At 38.4% G+C, this 14,773-nt stretch overlaps 1 protein-coding gene across 18 annotated transcripts in view; it reads left to right on the top strand.

The window, feature by feature from the left end:
* LOC126984224 (protein unc-80 homolog) overlaps nucleotides 1–14,773 on the top strand; it is an 86,357-nt gene that overhangs the window by 51,968 nt on the left and 19,616 nt on the right. For 16 of the 18 annotated variants that reach the window (XM_050837761.1, XM_050837759.1, XM_050837763.1 and 13 more), the window contains 25 exons: nucleotides 583–702; nucleotides 830–987; nucleotides 1,801–1,898; nucleotides 2,047–2,144; nucleotides 2,449–2,571; nucleotides 3,493–3,617; nucleotides 3,799–4,006; nucleotides 4,137–4,332; nucleotides 5,521–5,687; nucleotides 5,882–6,019; nucleotides 7,040–7,153; nucleotides 7,305–7,466; nucleotides 7,580–7,691; nucleotides 8,291–8,484; nucleotides 9,475–9,585; nucleotides 9,721–9,950; nucleotides 10,064–10,259; nucleotides 10,443–10,543; nucleotides 10,753–10,870; nucleotides 11,586–11,728; nucleotides 11,928–12,105; nucleotides 12,390–12,542; nucleotides 12,729–12,932; nucleotides 13,245–13,490; nucleotides 13,664–13,684. In XM_050837761.1, coding sequence (XP_050693718.1) covers nucleotides 583–702; nucleotides 830–987; nucleotides 1,801–1,898; nucleotides 2,047–2,144; nucleotides 2,449–2,571; nucleotides 3,493–3,617; nucleotides 3,799–4,006; nucleotides 4,137–4,332; nucleotides 5,521–5,687; nucleotides 5,882–6,019; nucleotides 7,040–7,153; nucleotides 7,305–7,466; nucleotides 7,580–7,691; nucleotides 8,291–8,484; nucleotides 9,475–9,585; nucleotides 9,721–9,950; nucleotides 10,064–10,259; nucleotides 10,443–10,543; nucleotides 10,753–10,870; nucleotides 11,586–11,728; nucleotides 11,928–12,105; nucleotides 12,390–12,542; nucleotides 12,729–12,932; nucleotides 13,245–13,490; nucleotides 13,664–13,684 — 3,714 coding nt within the window. The remainder of the gene's footprint in view (nucleotides 1–582; nucleotides 703–829; nucleotides 988–1,800; nucleotides 1,899–2,046; nucleotides 2,145–2,448; nucleotides 2,572–3,492; nucleotides 3,618–3,798; nucleotides 4,007–4,136; nucleotides 4,333–5,520; nucleotides 5,688–5,881; nucleotides 6,020–7,039; nucleotides 7,154–7,304; nucleotides 7,467–7,579; nucleotides 7,692–8,290; nucleotides 8,485–9,474; nucleotides 9,586–9,720; nucleotides 9,951–10,063; nucleotides 10,260–10,442; nucleotides 10,544–10,752; nucleotides 10,871–11,585; nucleotides 11,729–11,927; nucleotides 12,106–12,389; nucleotides 12,543–12,728; nucleotides 12,933–13,244; nucleotides 13,491–13,663; nucleotides 13,685–14,773) is intronic. The other 2 variants (XM_050837756.1, XM_050837760.1) reach the window with 2 other exon arrangements.

Genomic DNA, 14,773 nt, shown 5'->3' with positions numbered 1-14,773 from the left:
CGCCAGGAACTAACTCCTCAGCGCAGACACTCACAAGGTATTGACCATTTTCATCCCCTTCATCAACACTCCACTACCAATCCACATCTTCAATCTTTACACTTTCAACTTTGCAATCATGTCTCCTAACAAATACTCTACTTTTCTTCACAAAAAAATTAAACTAGCATATATCTTCCCCAAATCTCTTCATATCAGTTTTACCTTTCATTCTCCTATTACTTACTGAGGCATACCCACACACTCATGCATATTTCACAATACCCATCTTACCCATCATTCATACAATCCTTGATCCACATGATCCATGTCCATCCACTTCCACTCTTACTCTTGGACAGACCAGTGTTGTACATCCTTCCCTCTCCCCTTTTCTATCCCTGCCCATACCACTACCTAATCCTAGTCCTACGCACAACCTTTTTCCATCATCACCTCAGCAGCTCAAAAAACATATTCCTTTGCAAGATCCACATTATCCACTACCTTCTATTACTCTTTAGAAAAGTTATAGGCATTAAAAAAAAGTAATAAGAAAACTACTACCAATACAATCTCTGATGATGTTTATTTGTCTTTCAGGTTGTGGTACAGATCTCAGCTCTCTACAACATGACCTGCACTCACCAGAACTTCTGTCATCCTCACTGCTACAAGAGGAACATGAGGGCCTGCAGGAGACTCATGCATGCTGTTAGGAAGGTAGTTTTGCTGGTTGCAAATGGATTTTCAAGATTTTACTACAGCAGAAGGCAGACCAAAGAAAAAAATGTGTTCAGAGACTGCAGACAATAGAAGCATTCTTTTAAAGGCATTGTCCTTGTTTCAGATGTATGGTGAAGAGTTTGAGGAGCAAGAGGAGGAGACTGTTATAGGATGCCTTGGGGAACACAATAGCAAAAAGGAGAAAAAGACAGGGAGAAAAGCCTCAGAGCAGGGACATGGCTCACCACTGAAGAGGAAAGAGAGCTTTGCTCGTCGAGATAAGTAAGTCAGTAGAACTGAACAAAACATTGTTTGTCTCATATGTATAATGTCAATGTGTATGTTAGTTACATGTTCATTGATTCATCAACCATTTTCAATTCAGACATCTCTAGATACAGGTGAAACATTTCACACCACACTGCACCGCCGCACCGAGTGGACATGGGAAACGAAGCGGATGAAAGCATTCTATTTGTCAGTCAAAAGGGCCCAAGAACAGCTAAGTCATTTAGGGTCCCATCTCCTAGGAGTTCAGGAATTGAGAGGATATGCTAGAGTGAGAAGCGATAAGTAAAACGGGGAGGAGAAGGAGAGAAAGGAGAGAGAATGGAGAGTAAACACATCCAAGTTGGCAGACCCTGTCTGAGTCCCTGGGGCCTAAACAAAAGGAAGAAGAATCCTGGGAGTGTTTTGAGGGCTTCACGCCAAAATCAATAATGGAACCAGTACAGTGGAAAATAATAAGCAAAGTAGAGAAGGACTGTGACAGGATAGTAGTAGAAATGAGGAAGATGAGAGAGGAGTTTTGAGAAGTAATTCAGGCACTGGACGAGGTTTGAGTGACTTGAAAAAGTATAGTTTTCCACATAGAAGTGTTAACACATGGAACAGCTTGTTGGAAGAGGTAGTGGAGGCGAGCAGTGTCCAACAAATGAAGGAAAGGCTGGATGAACTATTAGAGCTTAGCTCGGGCCCGGTAGACTACAAATAGGTAAATACAAACAGGTAAATACAACCTTTATCCAAATTACAGAAGTGGTCAATGAGAAGGTACATAAATACTTAATTTTTTGTACCACTTTATCATTACAGGATTGACAGGAGTGTGGATATATCTGCCGTGCTTTCTCGACTGGGTCACCACCAGGGGTCTGCTGTCCACCTCTCAAAAGACACCATTGACACTGATGGTGGGTGTTTCTCTCCAGTTTAGCATTTAATGAAACCATCATCACCATCATTATCTTCTTGAATTAAGTAAAAAGTGATTCAACTCTAAATCCATTTCCCTGCATATATGTTTTCAAAATGTTTTACTCATGTTCTATGCTTCTTCAGGTGATGGGAAGGATCTATCGAAGGAAGTCAACAATAAAGAAGATAAAAAGTTACCCAAGAAAGGGGACACACTAATCATGAGATATATAAAAACTCAGGTTAGCATGCTCTGTTTTCTTCACCAGTCTGGTATTGATAGTATTGACCACCTCTGACATTTCATAGTATTTGCCTTTTGAGGAGGAATATCTGAATTTACTAGCACCTCAAGTTGTTAATGTAAGATACCTTAAAGATGTGCATGAAAGAAAATAAGTAGGTGTCCATGACGATAGTTATAGAGATGTATATACCATGTCATCACTAACAAACTTCAAGGATTTAACTTCGTGCAGTCTAAATTAGGAAGGCTTATACATACATGGTTCTTCTTTCTCCTCATTGCATTTTCTTATTTGTCAGGTGATGGGGCTCAGCCATGCACCTCTGTCCGTGGTGTGCAAATCTGTAGCAGTGATGAGTGAAGAGCTGCTGCTTGATGCCGTTCCTCAAGCCTGGGAGCTTTTATTGGAGCATGAGAATGAAGTGAGCATATTTACCGATTCTTCTTCCTTTCTCTTATGCATAACACTAAGGACCTTATCATTATCATCATCACCATCAACATCATATTCATCCCAGTCATCATCATCATTATCATAATCCTCATCAAACATCCCATATAATTAGGTGACTGAGGATCAGCTCAGCCAAAACTTACTATTTGTCACCACTATTTTCACCCTTGCATTAGATGAGAGATATGGAACTCTTAGGGCCGTATTACTAAACGTTTCGTTGTCCAAGAACACATATTTGACAAGGCTTTCATAGGAGTTTGGGACATTTCCAGGAGTAGTTTTATGACCCTGGTGGTAGTCTGACCCTTCTTCTGAATCTAAAGAAACACTCATTAGAACCCGATTGATCCCCTCTTTGACCTTTAGAAATAGTTGGTATGAGAAGCGAGTGTGTCTTATAATACCGGCCTTGGTGTGAGAGAACTAGAGCAGGACTCAGAGGACAGGTAGGCCCATACCAATACAGCTGCTCTGTTCTAGTCTTCAAGGATTACCCCTTGACTGACACCACTTGGAATAGGACGTGGGAGCATTGTAAGGCCTTCCTCCATCTTCTGACTTGCATCTGATTCATATCTTATCCCCTTGCAAAATATTTTCTTGGTTTCGTTCCAAAATTTCTTTTGCTCACAAATCTTTTGATGAAGGTTCTATACTCAATGTATTACTTTTTATTCTACTCTCATGTTAGCCACACACAACAGCCATTTCTCTTATCACAACTTATTAATCTTTTGTTTCGTCAAAGTTGTTTTTTTTTTTGTTTTTTTTTTTTTTTGCACATTACAATTATGCTTAATTACAATTTCTATTTTTGCACTTATAGCTGTGCATTTGCTGTTAAAGATCCTAAATAGATGCAATTAACATATCTACTTTAATTCAGGTATCAGCTACTGCAGCCGTGGTATTCATACTTGCTGGGGTGAGAGTGCCTTCCCACACCTCAGACATCATGACAAGAGAGCTGACGCATCCTGACCCTAACACCAGACTTAATGCCATACTCAGGTAAGTCAGTACTATTGAAAACTTTCCTTCTTTTGTTCTCTTCTCCTCTATGTTTGAGAAGCAGACTGGAGGGAAAACAGAGGGACTAGAGAAACACAGAAGTGGGAAAAATTTCTAAATCTGTACAGTTCAGAGTGGAAAGTCATTGCCGTTCTCATCTGCTATTTTTTTGCCCCATCAGATTTCAAGTTCTGTGGCAGTCACGTTACCAGGCTTGGCCTCGCATGGAAGAAGGTGCCCAGCTAACTTTCAAAGTACCTCCACATGGGATAGAGTTCACACTACCTTCACCCAAAATAGGAGTGGAGTCCTTGCCTGTTGTAGATCCCCCATGGATGCCACACTTCAAGACTAATGTGGATGAAGTGACAGTAAACCAAATTCAACACGTAAGCTATCCTCTCTTCTTGTATGACTAGAATGACTGTATAGTTAGTGTAAAAACATTTTGTATTCAGGGTTGTGAATATTTACTTAAGATATCTCGTGAGTATGAAATTCTCATTTCTTTATCTCCAGAGATCATTTGTCACAGCAACACGCACTAGACGCAAGCTGCAAGCTGAAATGGTGAAGACTGCACTGGAGGCTGAGGAAAAGAAACGGCGTATTGAAAGGGAAAATTTCCTGCTTACCACTGTCCCTGTTACTATTCAGGCAGCCTATGAGCCTGCTCTTCACCATGTAACAGCTGATGACCATGAGGAAGGTACAGGTAAATCTCGATTTACGCAAGTATTGTGTCCTTGAAGAGGTCGCGTAAGTCAAAAACAATGTAAATCAAACAAGAGGTAGGTTTCTATCGAAAAATAAATATTCACTTCATTCAGTGGAGAGAGAGAGAGAGAGAGAGAGAGAGAGAGAGAGAGAGAGAGAGAACAACCGTATCACCGAGATATCCACTCAGGCACTCGGTCTCAGCCTCACTTGTGTGAGGAAGAAATGAGGGACACCATGAGCGACTGGCTTGTATTGGCACAGGTACCGAGCAGTCTGGTACTGGTACCGTATCGTATAGCTGGTACCATTAGTACTGGTACCTGCTCACCCCTATTGTTGAGTAGTGTGGCAGTGTGGGTACTATATTGTTGTTCAAGTGGCGCGCGGGAAGAACTGAGCTCAGCTGTGTGGCCGCAGTGCCGTGGGAGTCCAGTTGCGTGAGACATTCATAAAATATCGCGTATAAGTGAAAAAACGTGTTAATTAAACATTTATTTGGATTTTGGACCCCGCGTTATTTAAAAAATGCGTAAACCAAACACGCGTAAGTTGAGAGTTACCTGTACTGCAACATTTTTTTATGTCTACAAACCAAAGACTGATATGCTTTTAATGCTCAGTTTTATAATATAAGAGGACCTTTTTTATTTATTTTTATGTCTGGCCTCTAACACTGGTAGGCTATCATGATAGGGCCTATTGGTTAGCCCCAGTCTGTTAGTGGTGCAGGCAAGTTTTTTTTTATAGTGGTACCATTCTTGCTTGGCTCATTCTGCCCACTCAGTATTCCACTTGATCCTCATTAGAGAGCTTTGCTAGATTCCAGGTTTATAGGAGGTCTTCAGGACGGCATGTGAATAGTCTTAGACCACTTGGCAGTGCTTGAAAATTGTCAACTTGTAACAGCAGGTGGGTTGAACTTGAGTCCTCCAGGACACCACTCAGCCACTGCCTCCCCATAAAAACAGTTACCATTAATAAGAAAATCAGGATGTAGAAGGATAAAAACCTAAGGTTATTGAACATTGTAAAATGTACACATCATTGTTCTCTATTTTTATGTTTTACCTTAAAATCAGTATCAATACCCATTTTTAATGTAAATAAATATAACCATGTAGATATCCATTAACAAATTATTTATATTCATAATTCTATCTCCATTCATAATAAAAACTGGTAGGTGAGGAAACAGAGGCAGAAGTGGGCCGGAGCAGTGCCCACCATGTGTCTGTGGCTCAGCAGCTGTTCCCCTCCTGCCTGTGTTCAGCGGTCCTTACCATCATCCACCTCCTGGACGACCCAGCTGTCACCCCAGATGGCATTGCTGTTTATGAAGCAGCCCAGCAGGTTAGCTGTTTGACTTTGATTCACTCATGTTGTTCTTTTGAGAATACACAGGGCTCTCATTATCTGCAAAGGACATATCCCAAAAATTCACTGGGAACTCTGCAGTATGTTTCTCAGAAAGAGTGATGAGTTACAAAAAAATGATGCTCAAATATTCCTTGCTTTACAAATACATTATTATCAATTGACATCAGGTGATCTGGTCATGTCTGGTGGAGGACTCTGCGCTGTTCCTGAGATTCTTCCTTGAGAAACTGACGAGGGAACGGCAGGATGTGATGGTCCGCCTGCTACGTCGCCTTGTGCGCTTCATCCCTCGCCTTCCTTCACAAGTAATACCATTGTTGGCTTGAGTAAAATTATGGTGAAGTAAACAGTTGATTTCTATTAACTTTCTACATATGCTTGAAACTGTTTTGCCTCTTATCAAAATCATAATTTTTTTTTTCATTTGTTCATGAATACTATTTCCTTGTCATTCTCTTTGATTCTCATTAAGTTCAGAATGTTCCCTAAAACATTCCCATGTAACAATACTTGCCACACAATTCTGTGAATTTTCTCTTAACAACTTTCCCTATTTATTTGCAAAGAATAGGTTTCCAGGATCCTCACGAATAGCTATAGTTGTGAATACTAACATGGATGATATATTAGCTTCTGTAATAATCAACACTTCTGTTGACCCCCTGTCACAAATTCACATTTGAGGATGTTTGGTTGACAGACACAAGGTTCCAGGAACCATCAGTAACTTGAAATAATCATCAAATGTTGTCAAAAGGTTTCAGGAACTTACTACCAACATTTAGTAAAGACTTACTGTAAGACTTATCTCCCCCTTTCCCCCCACACACACACCTCCCTGTCACCTCAATTCCATGCCACCAAGTCACAGACAACCTTGATGAATGCAATGCCTAGTGTGATATTCTAATGCTCTATTCAACATTTCTTATTTCCATGATTTAATATCTTGCTTTAAATACTTTAAATACAATGTCGCATTCATGATCGAAATGTGCTGTTCATGTGCTTTTGTTTCTCCCCTTATCTCTCTCAGAATAGGCCATAAGAAGGGATAAAGAAGAGCAAAGGGATTGTGAGGAGATTGACAAGGGAATGTCATCTTAGACCAGTGGCAATCTCACATTTTCTATTTCATTTATTTAGAGCAATCTATTTTTTTGTCTGTGAGAATTTTCAAATAGTGGAAATTGTGAATAAAACCTCACAAATAAATGGGTCTGCTGTATGTATTTTCTCAATTAAAGTAGTCAAAACTATATTTCGATGTCATAAACAATGTATTAGTATGTAAAACAGTTTTGTTAATTGTTGTCTCTTTACAGGCAGCATTTGCCCTGTACAACTACATGGTTGGCTATGTGATGTTTTATGATGTGCGTAGCCCCCAGCAGGCCTCACAGGATCACATAGCTGCAGCATTGTCAATACTGTGGACTGTGAGTTTACCTTTTAAATAAATTTACAACCTTCCTCTTCAAAAAATAATCCTTTAATAGCATTGACGATTTTACCTCATAATGTACAGAAAATGAGGCCACTAAGGATTAATAGGATCCTCATGATGTATAATTCATTTGCTATCACCAGGTTGTGCCCAGCATTCAAGGGATTCTCTTCAAGGATATTAAACAAATATTCCGTAAGGAGCAGTGTGACTCAGCCCTGCTTGTGACAGCAAATGTTCCTTCAGCAAAGAAAATTATTGTCCATGGTCCTGGAGGACTTGATGGGGGTGGAATCCCTTCACAGGTGAGGAAGGGTTGTCTGTTTCTATTATGTTCAAATGCATTACTATTTCTATACTTTTAAAAGATAGTTTCCCATGCTGCCCTAATTCTGTCTCTTCTCCCATTCACCCTCAGTTTCCAATACAAGAAGATACACAGTTCTGCCAGATTCTTCAAGAGAGTCTAGACTTTTTTGGGATCCCAGAAAATGAACACAAAAATTATTTTCTAGTGGATTACAAGACAAGTAAGTTGATCATAATCATCACTGTTTTCTCCTTAAGTAAGAGAGGCAGGTACTGAGTCTGTGAAACAAGAAACCACATAATAAGAAATTGAAAGACCACAGAGAGTAATGTTACTCTAAACTATGACATTGATAGTAACCATGCAAGATGGCGCCACTATAAACACTCACCTGCGCCAGAACGGGCTGGGCCGACCATCAGGCTCCACCTGGAAGAAGCCTTAGGCCGACCATCAGGCCCCACCGGGAAGATGCCTGCCGGCGCAATAGGCAACAACGTAAAAAAAAAAAAAAAAAAAAAAAAAATGAAAGAATTTGGTCATGTCATGTCATGTATCTTGAATGATGAGTACAGTATAGTACAGTTCATGTTTTTATTACAAACTTTGATGAACAGAATGTTCATCTGGTAACATAGGATCAGGTAGTCAGGATTTGTGTCACTACTTGATAGGTTTAATTTCTTTGGGTCTATTTCTTTTTACCATTACTCATCAGAGTTCTTGCCTCTTTGGTCACTTAATTTTAGTTTGTTTTAGCACTATTTTGTTTTCTTGCTTGGCACAAGTGTTATGAAAATTGATGTCTTTTTATTCCAGACCAAATTCACAACCTACAGTCCTATGTGCGAGACTTTTATTTCTTCAAGAGAACACAGTACCCCCAGTTGTTGATGGTTCACATGGAGCCAGAGGCAGCCTATGATGCTTTGCAGAGACAAGCCTTCACCCTCAAGCTTTTGGAGATTGGCAAAGTCCTTATGTCTTGGTCTATCCTCAAGCGCCCTGACCAGGTACTGTAGTTTAATTGACACCACTACAAATCTTATATCAGTGATTGCAGTGGTGCATCAAGTTGCTTGACATCACATTTTGTGGATTTGTGCTTCATGTTGACCCACAAATGTTTCACTAATAGTTTCACAGCAAAATGGGCAGTTTGCACAAAAATTAAAAGCTGATCATCAATTTGCCATCATTATGTATGACATTAGAATTCTCCCTGAAGCACCCACCAATTAATATACCACCAGATCTGCAGGTAACCATTAACAGGTAAAAACAAGCTCAGAGATGTAAGAGTAGGCACAAACTTACTGATGATGGCTTTGGCTGTCACTGGAGGAAATATGCAAAACAAAAGTATATATAATATTTTAAGGACTCCCACAAGTTGAGTGACAAGGTGATGGTAGAGAGCGATGATGGGGGACGCTGGCCAGCAGGGGGTGGAACTTATCCGGCCATAGATTAGGCCTACCAGTTCTTACCAGGCCTACCAATGCTGAAACTAGAGACAGTTTATGTTAATTTTTCTGTAGTGGCCTAAACACAATACATTACTCATCGTTGAAAAGGAAATGTATATGGCTTTGTTATGGAATCAGGATATATTGAGGGTTCACTGTATTATATTTTTGTTCAGAGTATGTTAAAGTACAAATACTGAACCTCACAATAAGAAGTGACTAATAACTGTGCTACAAGACTGGAACTAAAACATCTCTTCGTGACTGATTGCACACGGCTTCTGCTGAGGTCACGCATAACTGCTACTATTTAGAAACACTTCCAAGGTGAAAGGGTTCAGCACAAAATTTGGTGCACCACTGTAACGTTTCCTTTTATAAAATATTAGTTCTGTGTTTAGAGTTTTTAATGTGATTTAGTATTTTGGGACTTTTGGGATGATTCTGAACATATCAAATAACATATATCTTATCCATTAGCAGAAATGTTTTCAACCTTTTTATTGTTTTTTAGTGTGACTGATGTATTTACAGGTTGCTCAGCGAGTTTTTTTCCTGCATGAAGAGTTGACGAAGTTACCTTCTTTTCCTCGCAAGGCCCTTGAGGCTGATTTCAATCTATACAAGGGAGGAGCCATGGGAAAAGTTAGCATAATGTTCTTTTCATTATTTTTGTGGTGAATAATTTTTTTCATGAAACATAAGATTATGAAACTGAAATACAAATATATAGTAGTAATGTTTCCTTTCTAACAATTTCCCAATCAACCACATCTCCAGGAGCTGCGGGGTCTTGACCAGCTGCACAAATACATGTGGGTGAACCTTGTGACTCGAATGTTTGAGGGCATGGCTGGCAACCTCACCTACACCACTGATCTTCACCTTTTCCTGAATGTTATTAATGGAGCCTTCCTCCTGCACTGTGAGGATTCATCCATGCTCAGGCTCTGCATGGCTGCATACATTAATGCTGCTCATCACTTTAAAAACTTGTTTTCCACAAATGGGTGAGTTTTAACCTAAAATAAACCACAGTACAATCTCGCATCTTAACGAGTTCACATTTATGTATTATTTGTGTATTATAGGGCAGATGCTAATTATCTTTTCCCCTGAGCAGCTACCTGCACATCATGCCCACCATCCTGCGTGTGTACAGTAATTACCAGAGCAACAAGATGGTGGTGACAGTGATTGAGTTCATTGTGAAGCAGCTCTACATCCTGCACCGTAAGCCGTTTATCCTCCAGATGCTGGGGTCTGTTGCTCCCATTCTTGATATGGATGAAAATGCTATTTATGGTGATGCAAATAAGGTTAGTTTATTAATATAATTCAGGATTCAATGTTTAAATGAATGATAATAAATATACTCACTAATTGATATGTTGTGAATATTGAGAATTTTAATGTAGAAAATCACTATAATTGATGCGTCAACATTTAATTGTTTTAAGATTATTATGTACACTGGCACAGAACAACCCTTATTTTTTCAGATCCAGCCTCGCCGCCTGTTTGACGTCCTTCTGTCTCTTGAGCGCCACCATGATGACCCACTCCACATTCTTGACCTTGTTACTGTGGACAAGCCTCTCAGGTGGGTCAGGCAGCCCAAATGGCGCATGATGTTTTGTCCTGCATTGGAAACACTTTAAGTATATCATGATAACATTTGTGTTTTAAAGCTGATTTTATTTAAAGGGGTTTGAAAGAATATGAAAAATAAAATTTGCAAATGTTATGAAGTCAAATGGAAGATTAGTATGAAGTTAAAAATATCATTATTTTTTTCTTTGTTTGTCTCAGGGCTTTGGACTTCTGCTATCATGAGGAATCTGATTCTGTTACCTTACTCGAAGCTGTTGACATGTGTGTAACTGTGGTGGCTTACTCAGCTGACTCCAGGAGAGGACATCAGATGCTGGTAAAGCTTGAGATAAATTGTTTTGAAGGTGTGCTCTTGAGAATGTGACACTGAGTTCTTGGCAAAAGCATGTTGTCAAGGGGTGTGTAAGTGTGCCTCATCACCTTTCGTCTCATTTTCCTTAGTGGGTTGGAAAGACCACAGACTTCAGGGGATGTGCTACTGGGGTATAAATGAAATGATTGTTTTGTTTTGATATGCATGACAAACAAAATATTCCAATGGAGTACATGTAGCATCTGTTCCGTAAGTTTATTTGGAATCCATTTAAATTCCTGCTTTATTTCTGAACCATTTGACTGTTACTATTTTTTGACCAGACCCTGAACTCACTTTTCCATCATTGAATGTTCTAATAAAGGCATGAGTTTTGGAGTTACTTATAAATATCCAAATATTTGTGAATTTTATTAACCTATATTTTAAGCTATAAAAATTCTTGGCGATCTTCATATTTGACTTTTGAATATTTTAATTAATCCACATAAAAGTCAAGTGCCATTATTTATAATGATATTGCAAATAATAAAAAAATCAAGGAAATATTTGTCCCTTTCTAATTTTTTTTTTACTCAATTATTTGGCTGAACATTCTGATAACATGCTTTAGCATATTTATATTTATACCCAACTAATTAATGGTAAGGGATTTCAAATAATGAAACTTAAAGTTCTATTTAGTTTCTTGAATGCTGATGTGGTAACATGATCACAGACAATTTTGGAGGCCATTTTGGGGCTGGTGTTGCGCCACCTTCAAGCCACTGCCGGACGTGACCTGCGGCAGGAGAAGGAGACAATCCACCACATAGCTGTGGCCATGAAAACACTTATCACCAACAGTGAGCCTCTTGCAAAGTGAGGACATCCTTCAGGGTTCCTTTTTTTCTCTATATACCTTTGCATATGTATAATGCATTTATAAGTTATAGTAAAGCTAGATTTGATAAATTTCTAAATGTCTCATGGACCTCATACTGGAAGCTAATGCTTGAAAGATTGAAATACCTTTAATGAAGAAAATCATACCTGATGCTATACTTTTGTTTTCCTTCAGGAACTACACAGGCCCACAAAAGTCAGCAGGAGAGGGCAAGGGCTCCAGCCGAGTGACCTACTCCAAGGCGTCAAAGGCATACAACCCAGCCATTGAGGTGGATGATGACTCACATTCCAAATACATGAGTGACTCAAAGAGGTATCAGGCATATGAAAGGGACATTGAAGATTCAGAGGTAAGGTCATGTTATTATTTGTTGTGTTGTAAAATTAGATTTTTTTTTTTTTTTTATTTTTATTTTTTTTTTTTTTTTTTTTTTATGATGCTTAGGTTATGGTAGAGCAAATTGAGAGGCACTGTTTAAGATACTGCTAAAATAAGGTGCAATATTTATTTATAGAATTAATTCTTTATTAGGACATTTCCCAAGTAGTGGACTGTGTTGATATATTGATAATACTTTTTCATATCTCACACAGTTTTCCTAATACGGTTAACAATTCATTCATCTATCTAAAGGCACTGCGTTGTGATTTTCGTCAACCGCGAGACACTTTGTTGCATGTGGTAGCAGAGTTTCTCACCACCTGTTCACAGCGACTGTCTGATATTAATAAGAAGTCTGGCCAAGAAAGTAAAAATTTAGATCTGCTAGATACCAAGAGTCATCTCGTAAGTACTGTACTCATGAGATAAATTATATCTTATCTCATTAGTTTTAATGCACCCATCAAGTGAGATGAATGCCTTCTGCAGTACAAGTGTTACAGCTCATAATGGTTTCTCTTTTACAAGAGTTGATTATCATACATGCAAATATAGATAACATGAAGTAATGTTACAAACTTGTAATTTTAGCGCCTGGCCGAGGTGGCCCACAGCCTGCTGAAGGTGGCTCCATATGACCCAGCCACCATGGGGTGCCGGGGGTTGCAGCGCTACATGAATGAGATCCTCCCTCACCCTGACTGGTCACATGAGGACCTTCGACCAGCTCTTGTCAACATCCTGAGGAGGCTGGATAAAATGTTTAATAAAATTGCCAAGAAATACTCCATTAGGGTGGGCACATTACTGAATGGGCAATTTCAAATCTTAATCAATGCAATTTTCATTCATGAAGTTTAGAGGAGCTCTTTGATAGGCTTGTAGTAACTTGTAGTTTCCTTTCCCAAGAACTCTTACAACAAAAAAAGGTTATATATATATATATATATATATATATATATATATATATATATATATATATATATATATATATATATATATATATATATATATATATATATATATATATATATATATATATATATATATATATATATAAAAGGAGAATTTTTTGTCTTGTAAGTCATTTGTTATTCTACTATTCAGCGTCTGACCGACTGGGGAGCAGCTGCCAGCCTGCTGAAGGGTGTGTACACCACACTCTCCAAGTACCCGTACATTGCACACCTGCCCCACCTGAAGATGGTGGTTCAGGTGTGTCAGTCCCTCATCCTTGGGGAGCGCACGGTGTTGCTGGAGGGTCACAATGTTGGTTCTCTCTCAGATTCTCCTCCACCACACTTCTGTTCCATGGTTGTCAAGATTATTGCCATGCAAATTTTGGCTCTTGGAGTAAGTTACATTGGAGACAACTTTTCTTATAGATAGTTGGAGCTATGTTCTATCTTTATTTAGATTCATTCAATTGTAAATGTATTTGTTATCAGAATGTTTCATGTTGATTTATTGTTTTATTTTTTACCATCTTAATTTACTTTCCATATAATGCTTTGATTTTCTTGCAGATGTTCAGCGATGTAACCGGGGTGAGCTCCAGGACTTTCCAAAGTGGAGTTTTATTGTTCAGTCAATGTTACTTATATAAATTTGCATTTCTTCAGAGCCACCATTAGATTCTCTGAAGCAGATCCCTCTGGACCCTGAGCACCTGTCCTCTGCCTGAAAGTGGAATGTTGAAGTTCATGCATGAAAGTTGTTAAAGAAGCTTATCACATTAAATCATACCCAGACTTTCTGACGTACTGTGTTTGTATAATGTAATTTGATGAATCATAAATGGAAGGATAATAAAATTACTTGCTTTATCCTGTGTAACTGTTTGTTCTTGTTTCATATTCTGTTCTATCTCAATCTTTCACATTCCATTTGTTGAAACTACAACCTTTATAGCAAAGACCAGATGTCCCTAAAGATATTTGAGCAGTTGTAGCTGTAGCAAGTAGCAGTACTCTTGATAAGACAAGAGTGACACTACACTCTAGTTCATCTTTGTCATATCTATAAAGATTGTCTTTACTTATACTTGTACTATATCCTAAGTAAAGTGCACCATAGTAATCAGTAGTTGGAAATTTCTGTATGTAAGGTATTTACATACCAGTTGCTGTATTTCTTACCTCTTAGTACATTTCCTAAACATAATTCCAAAGATTTATACAACTATAAGTGGTATATAAAATTAAAGATGGACAAAATGCTGACCCTACTATATTATAGAAATTCAACCTAATGATTTCATCCTTGTTAAGAAGCTTTTTAAGCTGAGTTGTTATGCTGCATTACAAAAGAATCTCAAGTTGGGTTTTGTCATAATATAATTTGTGCCCTTTGCAAGTGATTTAGAAGTTCATATTAAAATAATAATAAAAAGTTCTAACTATATGTATTCAGTGACTCATAATACATGATACTCAATGTCTCTGAAGTACATCAGTAAGTTTTCAAGATCATCACTATATATTGACCAGTTCTATCATTGTATGACAAAAAGTAATTCTGGTCAACAGTGCTGAAAAGCAAGAGACACATTTGGGAAGGATATTACCCATCAACTAAACTCAATCTTTACCTGCAGTATCTGTCCTGCTTGCTTTAAATACATAAACGACTAGCAT

This window comes from Eriocheir sinensis, chromosome 56 (assembly GCF_024679095.1).
Source record: "Eriocheir sinensis breed Jianghai 21 chromosome 56, ASM2467909v1, whole genome shotgun sequence".
NCBI classification, from domain to species: Eukaryota; Metazoa; Arthropoda; class Malacostraca; order Decapoda; family Varunidae; genus Eriocheir; species Eriocheir sinensis.
The sequence above is the reverse complement of the archived record's forward strand: the minus strand, read 5'-3'. Positions and strand labels throughout refer to the sequence as shown.